Source organism: Phacochoerus africanus, chromosome 7 (genome assembly GCF_016906955.1).
Source record: "Phacochoerus africanus isolate WHEZ1 chromosome 7, ROS_Pafr_v1, whole genome shotgun sequence".
NCBI lineage: Eukaryota > Metazoa > Chordata > Mammalia > Artiodactyla > Suidae > Phacochoerus > Phacochoerus africanus.
In genome coordinates, this window is record NC_062550.1 from 34,259,227 (window position 1) to 34,278,270 (window position 19,044).

At 39.3% G+C, this 19,044-nt stretch overlaps 1 protein-coding gene across 1 annotated transcript in view; it reads left to right on the top strand.

Moving 5' to 3' along the window:
• The window catches only part of IRAK3 (interleukin 1 receptor associated kinase 3), a 77,182-nt gene that overhangs the window by 17,198 nt on the left and 40,940 nt on the right, over nt 1-19,044 (top strand). The window contains exon 2 of the mRNA XM_047787141.1: nt 12,560-12,742. Coding sequence (XP_047643097.1) covers nt 12,560-12,742 — 183 coding nt within the window. The remainder of the gene's footprint in view (nt 1-12,559; nt 12,743-19,044) is intronic.

The following is a 19,044-nucleotide window of genomic DNA, read 5'->3' on the forward strand; positions in this document are numbered from 1 at the left end:
TTTTCTTCATTTCTGGAACAATTGCCCCCCTGGCAGGCTCTTCCCTTTTCCTTCATCAGACTGAAACCTTGCTCCAGTCCTCCTCTGTTGCAGAGTCAGCTGCTGTCCCACCACCTCCTGCCCTTTCCCTGGCTGGGGTAGCCCACATGGGCATCTTCTGTCTTCACCTCTGCTAAACCATGTGAAGTCTTATCCCAAGGATTCAAAGTGGAAAGGGAAGTGTTTTGTTAAGCGGGAAAAAAAGTCCTGTTACATGTTATATAAATATTAATTGTTAATGTGTATGGTACATTATGCCTAATACTCTAGAAATGTTAGCCAGTTGATGTACTAATAGACAAAGTAGAAATCTAAACTTCTGCTTTACTGAAATTTGATATTTAGCATTCCCTTATTGGAATGTTAATTTGGAGCCCTGGAAGTGTTTTAAAGACCAGAGGTGTTTTAAAGTCAGTGCTTATATAATCGTCAGGCCAGCAAAGGGCAACCAAATTTAGTGTCTGTTTTGGGATGGACTGTTTGTTGAAGGACATTAACTGATAGGAAATTTGAGATTGCTCCTTGAAGCGTGCCTTGTCTGGAGTTGTACCATAGGCTGGTGACAGATCTACCCCTAAGCCCACATGTTGCTTCATCTATCCAGGGGGGCCACAGTGATGTCTGGACTTGTGGCTTTTCTCATTAGAAGACAGTATAATCTGTGGGGCTCAGAGTTCCTTCTTTTTTCTTGCTTTCAAGCCCAAACTCTAATGATTTTTTTTTTCCTCCCCAGGATAGTATACCTGGTCCAGTTATTTCTGAAGAATTGGCCTCTCTTTAGAAATATTCATGGTTTTAAATTTGGTTCAGGCTCCAGAAACCACTCCTCTAGGAAGCCTTCCATGATGCCCCTATCTTTGGTTAGGGACCCTTCACCCTCCACCCAACACATGTTAAAATGTTTATGAAAAACATGCCTCAACCAAATAGAATTATTATTATTGTGTCTTGCTTCAAAGGTTCCCTTCTGTTTTCTTTAGTGATGCTCATAAATTGGCATTTGGATAGTCCTTGCCTTTTCATGAAACAGCGTCTCTTCAAAGAGATGGGAAATGAAGGTATTCTTGCCAGAACTTAAAATATGGAGGAAGGGCAAAGATATTCCAACTTATGGATGATGTCAGATATTTTGCAGTAACTTTTTTTCCCCTGCAGCCTAAGCATGCATTCAAATTAAATGTTTCACCTGTATCTTCCCTTGTTTGACATGTACTCACAAGGGCTGCCACATCCTTTCATTATGTTTGGGCACAAGATGTGACTGAAATAACACATCTTGAATTCAAAATGAAAAAACCTGGAGTTCCCACTGCAATGGGGTTGGCACCATCTCTGAAGCGCTGGGATGCAGGTTTGATCCCTTGGCAGGCACAGTGGGTTAGGGATCCCATGTTGCTGCAGCTGCAGTGTAGGTTGCACTGTGGCTTGGATCTGATCCCTGGCCTGGGAATTCCATATGCCACAAGGTAGCTAAAAGATAAAAAAAAGAAAAGAAAAAACAACAAATAAAACTTAGGTTAGACTAAGTTTTACTGCAATAAAATACAGCACCAAAATCTCAGCAGTTAATATAACAGAAGCTTACTTTTTGCTTGTGGGAAGAGTACTGAGAGTCCAGGTTGGCTGATCTCCATATGGTGGTCCAGCATTCCAGGCAGCTTTATCTTGGGGCACCCCATCATGACATGTGCTTCTGTCATTGCAATAGCAGGGATGGGAGCCTGGTGAATTGCACCCTGCTCTTCATTGTTTCTGGCGGGAAGAGACACATAGGCATAACCGACCTGGAGCAGGAAAATTTCCTCTCTCATGGGATAGAGGACTGGAATATGGTGTGCCCTAGCAGTGTCTACCAAGTCCATTTTTTGCTTGGAAAGAGGGGCAGTAATGGCATCATACTGTGATCGCTTTCAACTTTAAGGACTTACAGTCTCAGTAGGAACATAAAATTAAAGGAAATCAAATAGTTCAACAAACCCCTGTAGGACTGAAAATGTAGGGAAAGGGACATGATAGTAAACAAGGCATTTGCCTTTCCGATGTCTTGACTCAAATACTATAATTGGTATAGTAGTTCCTTACGAAACTTTAAAAAACCTGGAGTCTGAAACAAACCGAATGAAAGATAATTCTCTAGGGCTCCCTGCTCTTCTCAGATTTGAGACCCTCTCCATCTTTTAAAAGGATGTCAGCCGTTAGAGAACATCATTGGTGGATAAGTATTGAGGTTACTTTGGTTACTGCTGGAGGGCAGCTTCCATATCGGTGCATGGCAGAAGGAAAGGGGGATGATTCCCATAACCAGTTATGGTGATGTGTTGAAGGGTTCCCATAACTATCTCAGATGACAGTTGAATTTTTATCTATAGACCTGTATCCGGCTTCCTAACTTTGTAAGACTGTCAGGAGGATGAAGGTATAAGGGGTGCTGCCATCACTATCACTGGCCCTAAAACAGCTTGCTAATTTCAGTGCCCCAGATCACTGGACTGATCTGGGAGTAGTGTCCCGGGGACAAGAAAGCTACCATTTCCATCTGTCATTTGCTTGCTTTCTTCCTCCTTTGCCTTAAAATACACTTTAAAAATTGGAAGTTATGCAGAAAGGCTGTGTAATTTTTACCTGAAGAACCCTGTTATCTTAAGGTGTCATAAAAAGTCATATACTTTCAGTGCAGCTTGAAGATATTTATATCAGACCCTAAAGAAGTCATATACAGTTTTTGAGTAATTAAAATCCTATTATCCCAGTAGAACATTTCCCTGACTCTACCCAGGTATTAACTTTTAATTGCTCAAAAATGTTCAACAGCAAGAGAGTCTAGAAAAAAAATTTAAAAAGCATCCCATAAAAGTTTCAACAAACGAACCTAACTGCATTGTCAGTGAGTAACCCCACTGAAGAGAATGAGAAAGAAAAGAACTAACTTAAGTAACTTTGGAAAACAGGCTCTTCCCAGAATACTCTTATGCTGAGGACAAAAACAATTGTACACAAAATGCTGTAATTTGGTGAGTCAATGTGTTTTTCACAGGGGTATGGATTAGCCATTCTGAAAGTACTTTATGTACATAGTAGAACTGAACAAACAAATATATTGTAGATAATGACAGCAAGGTTTCTCACTGTGGGAGAATGAAGTTATAAATGAGGAAAGACTAAAAGGTGCCATATGGTCTTGACTCAGATCAGAGGTATCAGTAGAAAACAGTGGGTTTTATTACATGTACAGAGAAATACAGGTGCATGGGTGAGAGCACATAGATGTGTTTCCCAGCTTTGTCTGCTTGGAGCACCTAGAAGCAATAGAAGCCTGGCAGCAGCGAACCCATCGAGCATCTAGAGCTTGCTTTCTAAACACTATTATCCAATAAAAGGAACCAGGACTCCTTGGAAAAGTAATTGAATCAAGGGCTGAGTCAGGGAAAATGCAAAATGAGCCTGGAGTATCTTGGATAGCCAGAAGAAAATAAGGAAGTATTCCCAAAATGATAGGGCTTGTCAAAAGAATGAGGGAGCTGGAGTTCCTGTCGTGACTCAGCAGAATCAAATCCGACTAGGAACCATGAGGTTTTGGGTTTGATCCCTGGCCTTGCTCAGTGGGTTAAGGATCTGGCATTGCCGTGAGCTGTGGTGTAGGTCGCAGATGTGGCTCGGATCCTGCGTTGCTGTGGCTATGGTGTAGGCCAGCAGCTGTAGCTCCGATTGAACCCCTTGCCTGGGAATCTTCATATGCTGTGAGTGTAGCCCTAAAAAGCCAAACAAAAACAAAAGAATGCAGGAGCTAACCTTAATGGACAAAGCTGGAGCAATTTTAGCAGCAAAATAATGATAGTATTGAATTTTAATGTATAGAATAAAATAAATATCCATGAGTCTACACTGATGTAAATAAATTACCTAAACAAATGGGGAAGAAGAGGTAGCAGTTTTTTCATTTTTTAGAGTTTTATTGAAGTATAGTTGATTTACAATGTTGTAACTTCTGCTGTACAACAAGGTGATTCAGTTATACATGGACACACATCCATTCTGTTTCAGATTCTTTTCCCATATGGATTATCACAGGATATTGGGTAGAGGTCTCTGTGTTACATAGCAGGTCCCTATTGGCCAGTCGTTCCATACACCTCAGGGTGCGTGCGTATGCCATTCCCAAACCCCGAGTCCATCCCTTCCCCGCCATCTGTCTCCTTTGGTAACCATACGTTTGTTTTCAAAAGTCTCTGAGTCTGTTTTTCTTCTGCAAAAAATTCGTTTGTATCCTTTTTTTTTAAGATTCCGCATATAAGTGATATCATATGTTTGCCTTCCACTTTCTAACTTCATTTAGTATAATTTCTAGGTCCATCTATTTTGCTGCAAATGGCATTGCTTCATTTCTTTTTATGACCAAGTAGTATTCTATTGTATATATGTACCACATCTTTATTCATGCCTCTATAGATGGACATTTAGGTTGCTTCCATGTCTTGGCTTTGTAAATAGTGCTGCAGTGAACACTGGGGTTCATTTATCTTTTCAAAATACAGTATTCTCCAGATGGATGCCTGGGAGAGGGATTCCTAGATCATATGGTAGTTCTGTATATTTAGTTTTCTGAGGGACCTCCATACTGTTTTCCATAGTAGTTGTACCAGTTTCCATTCCACCAACAGTGTAGGAGGGTTCCCTTTTCTCTGCACTCTCTCCAGCATTTATTGTTTGTAGACCTTTTTTTTCTTTTTTCTTTTTCTTTTTAGGGCTGTACCTTCGGCCTGTGGAAGTTCCAGGCTAGGGGTCAAATCAGAGCTACAGCTGCTGGCCTGCGCCACAGCAACATGGGATCCAAGCTGCCTCTGCAACCTATGCCACAGCTCACAGCAACACTGGATCCCTAACCCACTGAGCGAGGTCAGGGATCGAACCCGCATCCTCATGGATAATAGTTGGATTTGTTTCTGCTGCTCCAGAACGGGAACTCCCTCCCATAGACTTTTTGGCGATGGCCATTCTGGCTGATGTAAGGTGGTAGGAACCTCATAGTAGTTTTGACTTGCATTTCTCTAATAATTAGTAATGTTGAGCATCTTTTCATGTGTTTTTTGGCCATCTGTGTATCTTCTTTGGAGAAATGTCTATTTAGATATTCTAACCATTCTTTGTTTGGGTTGTTTGGGCTTTTTTGATATTGAGCTCATATGAGTTGTTTGTATATTTTGGAGATTAATCCCTTGTCAGATGCTTCATTTGCAAACTTTTTATCCCATTCTGTGGGTTGCCTTTTAGTTTTGTTTATAGTTTGCTTTGCTGTGCAAAATCTTTTAAGTTTAATTAGGTCCCATTTGTTTATTTTATTTTTGTTTGGGTTTTTGTTTCTTTTTATGGCTGCACCTGCAGCATATGGAAGTTCCCAGGCTAGGGCTTGAATGGGAGCTGCAGCTGCAGGCCTATGCTGTGGCCACAGTATCACCAGATCCAAGCCACATCTGCAACCTATGCTGAAGCTTATGGCAACACTGGATCCTTAACCCACTGAGTGAGGCCTGGGATCAAACCCAGATCCTCAGAGAGACAATGTCAGGTTCTTAATCTGCTGAGCCACAGCAGGAACTCCTATTTATTTTATTTTATTTATATTACTTTTAGGAGGTAGATCTGAGAAGATATTGCCTCACTTTATGTCAGAGTGTTTGGCCTATTTTCCTCTAAGAGTTTTATTGTATCTTGTCTTGTATCTTGTATATTTAGGTCTTTAATCCATTTTGAGTTTATTTTTGTGTATGGTGTTAGAGAGGTGTTCTGATTTCATTCTTTTACATGCAGCTGTCTAGTTTTCCCAGCACCACTTGTTGAAGAGACTGTCTTTTCTCCATTGTATGTTCTTGGCTCCTTTGTCAGAGATTAGTTGTCCATAGGTGTGTAAGTTTATTTCTGGGCTTTCTATCTTGTTCCATTGATCTGTATTTCTGTTTTTGTGCCAGTACGGTTTTGATGACTAGTTTTGTAGTATAGCCTGAGGTCAGGGAGCCTGATATTTCCAGCTGCATTTTTCTTTCTCAGGATTGACTATTTGGGGTCTTCTGTGTTTCCAAACAAATTTAAACATTTTTTGTTCTAGTTCTGTAAAAAATGCCATTGCTAATTTGATATGGATTGTGTTGAATCATGTAGACTGCCTTGGGTATTATAGTTGTTGTGACAGTATTGTTTCTTCCAATGCAAGAGCATGGTATATCTTTCCATCTGTTTGTGTCATCTTTGAGTTCTTTGATCAGCATCTTATTGTTTTCAGAGTACATGTCTTTGGTCTCTTTGGGTAGGTTTATTCCTAGGTATTTTATTCTTTTTAATGCAATGGTAAATGGGATTGTTTCCCTAATTTCTCTTTCTGGTCTTTCATTGTTAGTATATAGAAATGCAGTAGATTTCTGTGTATTAATTTTACATCCTGCAACTTTACCAGATTCACTGAGGAGTTCCGTAACAGTTTCCTGGTAGTGTCTTTAAGATTTTCTTTGTATAGTATCATGTCATCTGCAAACAGTAATAGTTTTACTTCTTCCATTCTAATTTGGGTTTCTTTTATTTCTTTTTCTTCTCTGATTGCTGTGGCTAGGACTTCCAAAACTATGTTGAATAAAAGTGGCGAGAGTGGGAGTTCCCCTTGTGGCTTATTGCATTAAGAATCTGACCAGTATCCGTGACGCAGGTTTGATCCCTGGTCTTACACAGTGGGTTAAGGATCCGGCATTGCCGTGAGCTGTGTGGTATGTGTCCCAGATGTGGCTTGGGTCCCACATTGCTATGGCTGTAGCTGTGGCTGGCAGCTATAGCTCCAGTTTGACTTAGCATGGGAACTTCTGTATGCCATGGCTGTAGCCCCCCCCCCAAAAAAAGGGGGGGGGCAAGAACGGACATCCTTGTCTTGTTCTTGATCTTAGTGGGAATTCTTTCAGCTTTTCACCATTGAGAATGATGTTAGCTGTGGGTTTGTCATATATGGCCTTTATTATGATGACATGGGTTCCCCCTATGCCCACTTTCTGGGGGGGTTATCAGAAATGGGTGTTGCATTTTGTCAAAGCTTTTTTCTGCATCTATGAGATGATCATATGGTTTTCATTCTTCAATTTATTAATGTGGTATATCACACTGATTGATTTGCGGATTTTTAAAAATCCTTGCATCCCTGGGATAAATCCCACTTGATCATTGTGTATGATCCTTTTAATGTATTGCTAGATTCGGTTTGCTAGCATTTTTTTGAGGATTTTTGTACCTATGTTGATCAGTAATATTGGCCTGTAATTTTCTTTTTTGTGGTATCTTTGCATGGTTTTGATATCAGGGTGATGGTGGCCTCCTAGAATGAGTTTGGGAGTATTCCTTCCTCTGGAATTTTTTGAAAGAGTGTCAGAAGAATATGTGTTAACTCTTCTCTAAATGTTTGATGGAATTTGCCCATGAAGCCATCTGGTCCTGGACTTTTGTTAGTTGGAAGTTTTTAAATCACAGTTTCAATTTCAGTACTTGTGATTGGTCTTTTCATCTTTTCTATTCCTTCCTGGTTCAGTCTTGGAAATTTGTACTTTTCTAAAAATCTGTCCATTTTTGCTAGGTTGTTCATTTTATTGGCATATAGTTGCTTGTAGTAGTCTCTTATGATCTTTTGTATTTCTGCGATGTCCATTGTAACTTCTTTATCATTTCTAATTTTACAGATTTGAGCCCTCTCCCTTTTTTCTTGGTGAGTCTGGCTAAGGGTTTATCTTTTTTTTTTTTTTTTGTCTTTTTAGGGCCACACCTGCAGCATATGGAAGTTCCCAGCCTACGGGTTGAATTGGAACTGTAGCCGCCAGCCTAAGCCACAGCCACAGAAGTGTGGGATCTGAGCTGCATCAGGGACCTACACCATAGCTCACAGCAATTCAGGATCCTTTAACCCACTGAGTGAGGCAAGGGATCAAACCCTTGTTTTCAAGGATACTCATCGGGTTCATTACTGCTGAGCCACAATAAGAACTCCTGGGTTTATCAATTTTGTTGATTTTTTCAAAGAACCAGTTTTGTTTCATTGATCTTTTCTATTGTTTTCTTCATTTCTACTTCATTTATTTCTGTTCTGATCTTTATGATTTCTTTCCTTCTACTCACGTTGGGTTTTGTTTATTCTTCTTTCTCTAGTTGTTTTAGGTATAAGCTTAGGTTGTTATTTGAGATTTTTCTTGTTTCCTTAGGTAGGCTTGTATTGCTATAAACTTCCCTCATAGAACTGCTTTTGCTGCACCCCATAGGTTTTGGATTGTTTTGTCTTCATTGTCATTTGTCTCTAGGTATTTTTTGGTTTCCTGTTTGATTTCTTCAGTGATCCATTGGTTGTTTAGTCTCCATATGTTTGTGGGTTTTTTTTTTACAGTTTTTTTCCTTGTCTTTGATTTCTAGTCTTATAGCATTGTGGTCAGAAAAGATGCCTTATATGATTTCATTTTTCTTAAATTTACTGAGGCTTGATTTGTGGCCCAGAATATGATCTGTCCTAAAGAATGTTTTGTATGCACTTGAGAAGAGTGTGTATTCTGTTGCTTTTGGATTGAATTCTCTATAAATATCTCTTAAATCCTTCCCAGTCTAATGCATCATTTAAGGCCTGTGTTTCCTTGGTGATGTTCTGTCTGTATGATCTGTCCATTGCTTTAAAGTCTCCCACTATTGTGTGATTGTTGATTTCTTCTTCTTCCTTTTTTTTTTCATTTTAGGGCTGCATCTGCGGCATATGGATGTTCCCATGCTAGGGGTCAAATCTGAGGTATAGCTGCCGGCCTATACCCCAGCTGCGGCAATGCCAGATCCGAGCTGCAGCTGCAGCCTATACCACAGCTCACAGCAATGCCAGATCCTTAACCCACTGAGCAAGGCCAGGGATTGAACCTGAATCCTCATGGATGCTAGTCAGATTCGTTTTTGCTGAGCCATGATGGGAACTCCGATTTCTTCTTTTATGGCTATTAGCAGTTGCCTTATATATTGAAGGTGGGTACTTATATATTTATAATTGTTATGTATTTTTCTTAGAATTATCATTTGATCATTATATAATAACCTTCTTTGTCTCTTGTAACCGTCTTTATTTTAGTCTTTTTTTTCTGATATGAGTATTGCTACTCCAGCTCTTTTCTATTTCCTTTTGCATGGAATATCTTCTTCCATCCTCTCACTTGCAGTTTTGCAGTTTGCATGTGTGCCTAAGTAAGTCTCTCTCTCTCTCCTTTTTTTTTTTTTTTTGTTGCATTTTTAAGGCCTCAGGTCTTAAACTTTTAAGTTCCCAGGCTAGGGGTTGAGTTGGAGCTACAGCTGTTGGCCACAGCCCCAGCCCCAGCCCCAGCCCCAGCCATAGCCACAGCAACAGCAACGTGGGATCTGAGCTGAATCTGCGACCTACACTACAGCTCATGGCAATGCCGGATCCTTAACCCTCTGAACAAGGCCCAGGATCAAACCAACATCCTCATGGATCCTAGTTGGGCTTGCTGAGCCACAAAGGGAACTCCCCCGAAGTGAGTCTCTTGTAGACACCACATATATGAATATTGTTTTTGTATCCCTTCAACCAGTCTGTGTCTCTTGGTTTAGTACCTTTACATTTAAGATAATTATTGATATGTATGTTCTTACTGCCATTTTGTATTTGTTTTGGGTTTGTTTTTGTTGGTCTTTTTTCTTTTTCTTTTGTTTTCTCGTGGCTTGATGACTATCTTTATTGTTGTGTTTGGATTGCTTTTTGTTTGTGTGTATATTGTAGATTTTTGGTTTGCAGTTACCATGAGGTTTTGATATAGGAGTATGTGTGATACATAGACACACAGGATTGTTTTAAGTTGCCAGTCTCTTAATTTCAAAAACATGTCCAATATCCTGCATTTGTATCCTCCTCTTCTCACAGTTGCTGGTTTTGGTATCATATTTGTGTGTGGATGATTTCCTTCCTTTGCTCTATGTTTGCCTTTACCAGTGAGCCTTCTCATTTGTAATTTTCTTGTTTCTATTTGTGCTTTTTCTTTTCTACCTAGAGAAGTTCCTTTAGGATTTATTGTAAAGCTGGTTTAGTGGTGCTGAGTAATCTTAGCTTTTGCTTGTCTATAAAGCTTTTGATTTCTCCAACTCTGAATGAAAGCCTTGTCAGGTAGAATAATTTTGGTTGTAGGTTTTTTCCTCTCACCAATTTAAGTATATTGTGCCACTCCTTTCTGGCCTGCAGTGTTTGTGCTGAAAAATTAGCTGATAACTTTGTTGGGATTCCCTTCTATATTATTTATTATTTTCCCCTATCTGCTTTCAATATACGCTTTTCTTTCATTTTGGTCAGTGTGATTAATATGTGTCTTGGGGTGTTCCTCCTTGGGTTTCTTCTGTGTGGTATTCATTGTGATTCTGGATTTGATCGAGTGATTCCTTTCCCATGTTAGGGATGTTTTGGCTGTTATCTCTTCAGATATTTTCTCTAGCCCTTTCTCTCCCTCTTCTCCTTCTGTCACCCCTATAATGTGAATGGTGGTTCATTTAAAGTTGTCCCAGAGTTCTCTTAGACTGTCCTCATTTTTTTCATTCTTTTTTCTTTATTCTGTTCCACATCAGTGATTTACACCAGTCTGTCTTCCATCCTGCTTATTTGTTCTTCTGCTTCCTGTATTATGCTATTGCTTCCTTCTAGTGGAGTTTTTTATTTTGGTCATTGTATTTTGCATCTTTGCTTGTTTAATCTTTAAACCTATTTCTTTGTTCTTGTAATTTATTGATCTTTGCCTCCAATTTTTATCCGAGATCTTGGCTCATCTTTCCTGTCATTACTCTAAAGTTTTTTTCATGGAGGTTCCTTATCTCCAGTTCACATAGCTGTTTTTCTGGGGTTTTGTCTTGTTCCTTCATCTGGCTCATATTTCTGTGCCTTTTCATTTTGTATAGTTTTTTTGTGTGTGTGTGGTATCCTTTTGGCAGGCTACAGGGTTGTAGCCTCTTTTGCTTCTGGTGTCTCCCCCTTGTGGGTGAAGTTGATACAGGGGCTTTTGGCAGGAGGGACTAGTGCCTGACCACTGGTAGGTGGAGCTGAGACTTGTCCTTCTGGTGGGTGGGGGTTTGTCTCTAGGTGTGATTAGAGGCACCTGTGTGCCTGGGAAGACTTTAGGTAACCTACCAGCTGATGAGTGGGGCTGTGTTCCCAGCATGTTTGTTTGGCCTAGGGCTTCTGAGCCCCAATGGGTGGGGCCAAATTGTTCCAAAATGTCAGCATCCAGGGGAGCTCACACCAGTGAATATTCCTGGGACCTCTGCCTCTAATATCCTGCCCCCACAGTGAGCCAGAGCTGCCCCTTGCTTTCCCAGATAACCCTCCAAGACTGGCACATGGGTCTGACCCAGATTGTTATGGAGTCCCTCCTTTGCTCTGGGACCCAGTGCACATGAAACCCTATGCACACCCTCCAGGAGTGGAGTCTCTCTCCAGTCCTGTGGAACTCCTGTGCATAAGCACTGCTGCCTTCAATACCAAATGCTCTGGGGGCTCCTCCTCCCAATGCCAGACCACCAGGCTGGGGAACCTGACATGGGGTTTAGAGAACCTCTGCGATGTAGTTATTTTTCATTCTGTTGGTCACCCACCCTGTGGGTATGGGACTACTTATATCACAAAAGCACCCCTCATATCATCTTGATGTGGATTCCTCTTTGTCTTTGGGTGTAGGATATCTTTTTTGGTAGTTTCCAGTCTATTTTGTTGATGGTTGTTGAGCAATTAGTTATTGTGGTGTTTTCATCAGAGGAGTAGAACTAGAGTCCTACTCCCTCATCTTGTCTCTCCAGTAGTGAGATAGCATTTTCTTACTGAAGAAGTACAGTTAATGAACACAGAAGGAAAAAGGGGGAATAGAAAAACACCATTAGGCAAATTCCACAGTAGTAATTATGACGAACAAGAACCATGGATAGGTGCACATATTTCTGGGCAAAATCTGAGAGGCAGGATATTTCCATTGTTTTAAAGTACCTCCCCCAGCATAGTTATTAGTTACTAATAATGTTTTTATAGCGAAGAAATCTGCAGACACCACCTTCACCAAGGTGTCAAGTTTAACATTACCAGTGATAAGACATGGACATCATGAACCTCTTGATAATTGTGCACCCAGGACACAATAGCATTTCACTGTCCTATAAGATAAGGAAAGACCAAGGAACATCAGACTGCTGGAGACTAAGATTCCCACTACTTGTTGCAATGTGGGAAACTGGATGGGATCTTAGAACAGCAAAAAGGCATCAGTAGAAAAATTGGTGAAATTAGAATAAGGTCTACAGTTTAAAATCACGGGGCTGATCATTGTACTGTGTTATGTAAGATGTTAACAGGGGAAGCTGGGTGAGGAGTACCTGCTAAAATTAGTTCAAATAAATGTAAATAAAGTGAAGTAAAATATATAAGGTTCATAAAAACAGAGTCCAGTAAAAGTAAACTATTCTTTGGTTCTTCCTATTACAATTTCCACAGCGGAGCGACTTTCAAGCAGCTGGCTGGATGTTCGTCACATTGAAAAATATGTAGACCAAGGTAAAAGCGGAACAAGAGAATTGCTTTGGTCCTGGGCGCAGAAAAACAAGACCATCGGTGACCTTTTACAGGTTCTCCAGGAGATGGGGCATCATCGAGCTATCCATTTAATTGCAAATTATGGTAATCATTGATTCTTATGATGTGGCTCTTAGTCCATTTTATTTGAATTGTAATTTGTAAATATTGTATTTTATCCAAGACATGGACTGGTCCTGCTCTATGTCATTGATTACTTACCTATGGCTTTTATCTGAAGGGGTGTTTGTGGCTTCAGTTTTTGTGTGAGACACTTTTTTTCTCATTGCCTAACTCACACAATACATTCCTTTGTATCCCTCTGTTTCTTTAAATGTTTATTTACAAGTTACACTCTAAAGAATTTTTTCATTCTTAAGAGAATCAGCTCTCTGTCCAAAACTGAAACTGAGTCATAATCAGAACCACAGTATGAGTAAACTATAAATAATACTTTAATTTGTTTTACCTTATGACTAAAAGGTAAAATAATTGGATTTTTCAACCTGTGGTTTAATGAAAATGATATCTCCAGAATAACCACAGGATTTCTCTGTTATTTTCATTGCTGTTTGTCTGCCATGGCCTCTAATATTGTTTTTCTTGTTTACTGTCCATTTCATAGTGGGCTGGTTCTTCTCTCTCTTTGTCTTCAGTTTCTGTTGCTGTATCATGCCTTACATTTAGAGTAACCTGATAAGTAAAGCTCATAAAGTTCATTCTTTGTCAGTAAAATAATCTCCTAACGTCACTTGTTCTGTTTATTCCACTTTTGGCTTATTCACTTCAATAAGAATGATCTTGAGTGATCTTGGGTTTTATGTTATACACTCGGGGTTCCTAGGTTAGAATTTCTTTTATATCTGTATCCTTGTTCTTTAGTGTTTTCATCCAGGCACACATGTTCTTTGAGAATATGTTTTTCCACTCAGGCTTCTACCTCATCACCCATAGAAGCTTTGGACACACAAAGGAGAAATCCTGAGAGATTTTACTAGAAAACTGTAGCTTCAGATTGACTTCTATTTCATTTTAGTATTTTTTTTTTTGGCTGTGCCTGTGGCATACGGAAGTTCCTGGGCCAGGAATTAAACTTGTGCCGAGCAGTGACAATGCTGGATCCTTTAACTACTAGGCCACCAGGGAACTCCCAGATTGATTTTTATAGGCTTTTCACATTAATTAGATATTAGACAGTTCCCTATAGGCTTCCATCCTGAAATTCTCTGTATAACTTGGCTAATCACCTTTGTCTATTGCACACTGTTTCATCACATAGTTTCATACAAGAGAATACTTTACTATGAAGCTGACAAAGTAAAATTCAGTGAGTCTCTGGGAACTGTAAATGTGGTGCCTTTTCTAGCCACTGAAACTACCCATGTGCCTTGTTCACAGTGTAAGCTTAGACCAATTTGATAGGACACAGGGGTATTTTATACTACAGTGTTCTGGAATAGATTTTAGGGTATAACACATTATGTTGTTTATTTACACATCAGGGAATTATGTGGACAAAAATTCCACATCCTTGGTTGACTCCAATTCTTTTTCTTTCTTTCCCTTTTTTTTTTTTGTCTTTTGTCTTTTTAGGGCCACACCCAGGGCATATGGAGGTTCCCAGGCCAGGGGTCTAATTGGAGATGTAGCTGCCGGCCTACACCAGAACCACAGCAATACCAGATCCAAGCTGTGTCTGCCACCTACACCACAGCTCACGGCAACACTGGATCCTTAACCCACTGAGTGAGGCCAGGGATTAAACCTGCAACCTCATGGTTCCGAGTCACATTCGTTTCAGCTGCGCCAAAATGGGAACTCCAGCTCCAATTCTATTTTACATGGAAAATTTGATTTTGTTTTTTAAAATGTGTGGTTAGTTGATTGGTGGAAAGACAATTATTTATGGCCCTCATAGATAAATAAATCTGAAATGAAAAGTAGGATAGTGCCTGTTCTGAATTCTTTGTTAAGGAAAGTACAGTTATTTAATTACGATTTATTTAGTTAATGCTTTTAATTATCATCTTAAAAATATTAATTGTATAGCTTGTTAAATGCAACCAGGTGATGAGTCATTGGGAACATTTAAGAGTAATCTGTTGCACAGGTGTTTCCTATGAACAGTTATTTCCTGAATTAGTAGTTGGAGCTCCTATTTGAAAGTACATAAAGATTTAGTCTTTTTTTGTTGTTAACATGAACAGTTAGGTTTTCCAAATAATCTATTTTTGTTTACCTTTTCTTTTCTTTTTTTTTCTTTTTTTTTTGTCTTTTTGCTATTTCTTTGGGCCGCTCCCTCGGCATATGGAGGTTCCCAGGCTAGGGGTCTAATCGGAGCTGTAGCCTCTGGCCTACGCCAGAGCCACAGCAACTCGGGATCCGAGCCGCGTCTGCAACCTACACCACAGCTCACGGCAATGCCGGATCCTTAACCCACCGAGCAAGGGCAGGGACCGAACCCGCAATCTCATGGTTCCTAGTCGGATTCGTTAACCACTATGCCATGACGGGAACTCCTTGTTTACCTTTTCTTAAAATTGTTTCATTTTGAGGGGGTGGTTTTCATTTTATAGTTTTTTGGGGTTTTTTTTTTTGCCTTTTATATTCCAACCTCCAGAAATCAATTTGTAGATTTGAATTTTCTTATGAGTACTACTGAGAAAGACCTTGTATTTCCTCCCAGGCACTATTCCTGCAATTCAGGTGGCTGCCACTGGGTGGTTTCTTCACATCCATAAAACATTCCCTCAGCTCTCAGGACATAATCAAGTTGTTCAAGAAACTAAATTCTTTACTTTTGACCATTATGTTTCTGGCAAGCATGTCCTTACATAACCCATTTGCATGTGTATCTCAATGATCATCAATTGTCTTCTAGTTTTGATGTGAAATTTGCAGCTTTCTGCTGGCTTCTTAGGAGAACCACTTTGAATCTTCCATTTTATATGACAGTGTCATATTGTCTACAAGTGTTGTCTCTCTCTTTATGAGCAACAAAAGGACAATGGCTTTCAGTGCCTTTTCAGCCCCCAAACTTCAAATTTTGTTTGCACAATAACACCTTTTTCAGGATATTTATTTCTTTTTCTTGTTTAATTGCCCTGGCTGGAACCTCTGGTATAATGTTGAATAGAAGTGGCAAAATCAGACATCCTTTACTTGTTCCTGGTCTAAGGGGAAAATATTCACATGATGTTTACAGTAGGTTGTTCACAGATGCCCTTTATCCAATTAAGGAAATTTTCATCTCTCCTTAGGGTTTTATCATGGTAAGTTGTTGGATTTTATAGGTTTTGTCTGTGTTAATAATGTGGTGTATTACATTGATTGATTTTCAGCAAACTTTGGATTCCTGGAATGAATCCCACTTGGTCATTAGTATCTGATCCTTCTGGATTTGGTTTGCTAATATTTTGGTGAGCATTTTTTGCATCTGTATTCACAGGATGAATATTGGTCTGTAGTTTTCTTGTGATGTTTTGTCTGGCATTGATGTTAGGATAATATTGGCCTCAAAGAATAAGGCTTCCTCTTCTGTTTTGGAAGGATTTGTGAAGAACTTGTGTTAAATCTTTTTTAAATGGTAGGATTCACCTGTGAAGCCATTTGGGCCTGCACTTTTCTTTATGAGAAATCTTAAAATATTAATTACATCTCTTTCCTTGTTGCATATCCATTCAGATTGTTTATTCTTATTTCTTCTTGAAGTAGTTTTGGTTGTTTGTGCCTTTCTAGAAATCTATCAATATCATTTATTTAGTCCTTTGAGAAATAGTTGTTCAAGGTATTTCCTTGTAACTCTTTTTATTTCTGGAAAGTTGGTAGTTAAGTCGTCTTAATTTTAGTAATTTGAGTCTTCTTTCTTTCTTTCCTTCTTCATTCTAACTAAAGGATTATCCACTTTGTTTATATTTTCAAAGAACCAACTTTGGTTTCATTGATTTTACCTTATGTTTTTTAATTCTCTATTTCATTTATTTCAATTCAATTCTTGCTTCCTACTGCTTCATTCTTTTTTTCTTCCTTAAGGCGGAAGTTTAGTTCTCTCTCTTTTTTTTTCTTAAGGCAAAAGTTTAGGCTGCTTAATTGATATCTTTCTTTGGAGTTCTCTTCGTGGCTCAGTGGTTAACAAATCTGACTAGCATCCAAGAGGACGTAGGTTCTATCCCTGGCCTTGCTGAATGGGTTGAGGATCTGGTGTTGCTGTGAGCTGTGGTGTAGGTCGCAGATGTGGCTCAGATCCTGTGTTGCTGTGGCTGTGGTGAAGGCTGGAAGCTACAGCTCTCATTTGACCACTAGCCTGGGAGCCTCCGTATGCCATGGGTGTGGCCCTAAAAAAATTGATATCTTTCTTCTTTTAAAATGTGGGCATTTACAACAATAAATTTCCCTTTAACCATTGCTTTTGCTGCATGCCCTAAGTTCTGGCATGTTGTTTTTGTTTTCATTCATATCAAAGTATTTTCTAATTTTGCTTGTGTTTTCTTCTTTGACTCATTGGTTATTTATGAGTTTGTTGTTTAACTTCCATGTATTTCTTAATTTCCAAAAGATTTCCTTTTGTTACTGATTTCCACTTTCATTTCATGTGGTCAGAGAATATGCTTTCAAATTTATAGTGGCTCATTTCATTGCCTGACATATGATCATTTCTGGAGCATGTTCAATGTACACTTGCAAAGTATATGTATATTCTTCTATTTTGGACGTAATGTTTTATATAGATGTCTGTTAGGTCTAATTGGTTTATAGTTTTGCTCAAGATTTGTTTTTAACTGATCATGTGGGATTTTTTGTTTCTTTGTTTTTCCGCTTTTTTTAAGGTGGCACCTGTGGTGTATGGAAGTTCCCAGGGCTAGGGGTCAAATCGGCTGGATCTGAGCCACATCTGCAGCCTATACTGCAGATAGTGATAACACTGGATCCTTAACCCTGAGTGAGGCCAGGGATCAAACCCTGGGGATCATCCTCACAGACACTATGTTGGGTTCTTAACCCACTGAGCCACGTCAGGAACTCCAATTGATTGTATTTTGTTTCAAGACTTTTAAGCAAAATAATCTTAAGATATATTAGAAGAAACTCTAAGGAAAAAAAGGAATATAATCTAAGGAAAACTAGAAGATGAAATAAAACTTTTCTAAAGTCTGAATCAGAATGTCAGAAGTAGGAGTTCCCATTGTGGTTCAGCAAGTTAAAGACCTGACATCATCTCCATAAGGATGCAGTTTCAATCCCTGGCCTTGCTCATTGGGTTAAGGACTCAGGATTTCTGCAGGCTGCAGCACAGGTCACAGATGTGGTTCGGATCTGGTGTTGCCATGGCTATGGCATAGACCTGCAGCTGCAGCTTTGATTTGACCCCTAGCCCAGAAACTTCCATATGCTGTGGGTATGGCCATGAAAAAGAAAAAAATGTCAGAAGTAAATTCAGCAAAGTATTGCAGAGTTTTAATTTTTTGTAAGAAGGTACATAGACTTCCTTAGTTCAGACAGAACTATAACTGACAGAAGTAATAGGATGGGATGGTGAGTATTTGTGGTTGATCACATGCCACCTCATCTTTAATACCTTATGGCATAAAATGGGATAAAAAGTAAACTAACCCAGAGAGATATAATTCCATAATTGAAAAAAATTTAAATACATGTGCAAAAAAACTGATAATTTTTTTTCTGTCAATTTTATCCTTCATGCTATTTTTTTTTTTTTTAGGGTCACACATGAGGCATATGGAAGTTCCCAAGCTAGGGGTTGAATCAGAGCTGCAGCTCCTGGCCTACGCCTCAGCCACAGCAACGTAGGATCCAAGCTGAATCTGCAACCTAGGCCACAGCTCACAGCGATGCTGGATACTCATCCCACTGCAGGGTGAGGCTAGAGATCAAAACCCACATCCTCATGGATACTGGTTGGGTTCATTACTGCTGAGCCACAACAGGAACTCCCTCTCCTTCATACTTAAAAAAATTTTTTTTTTTTAATTTTATGGCTATACTCACAGCATATTGAATCTGAGTTGCAGCTGCAACCTACACCACAGCTGTGGCAGCGCCAGATCCTTTAACCCACTGTGCCGGGCCAGGGATCAAACCTGCACTTCTGTTAGTGACCCAAGCCACTGCAGTCGGATTCTTAACCCATTGCACCACAGTGGGAATTCTCAGACTTTAAAATTTTTAATGATATCAAACAGTAATTTAAGATAGGTATTTACTTTTTAAGTGAACAAAGGTATGTTTATGTACTTGATCATTAGACAGCTGTTTCAGACATGGAAATTTATAACTATTCAGTGGGAATGAAACTGAGCTTTAGAAAAGAGCTTTAATAGCAAGATATTTATTTTCACAGTGTAAGAAAGGGAAAAAATGTTTATTAAGGGCATGACATTTTTTGTATC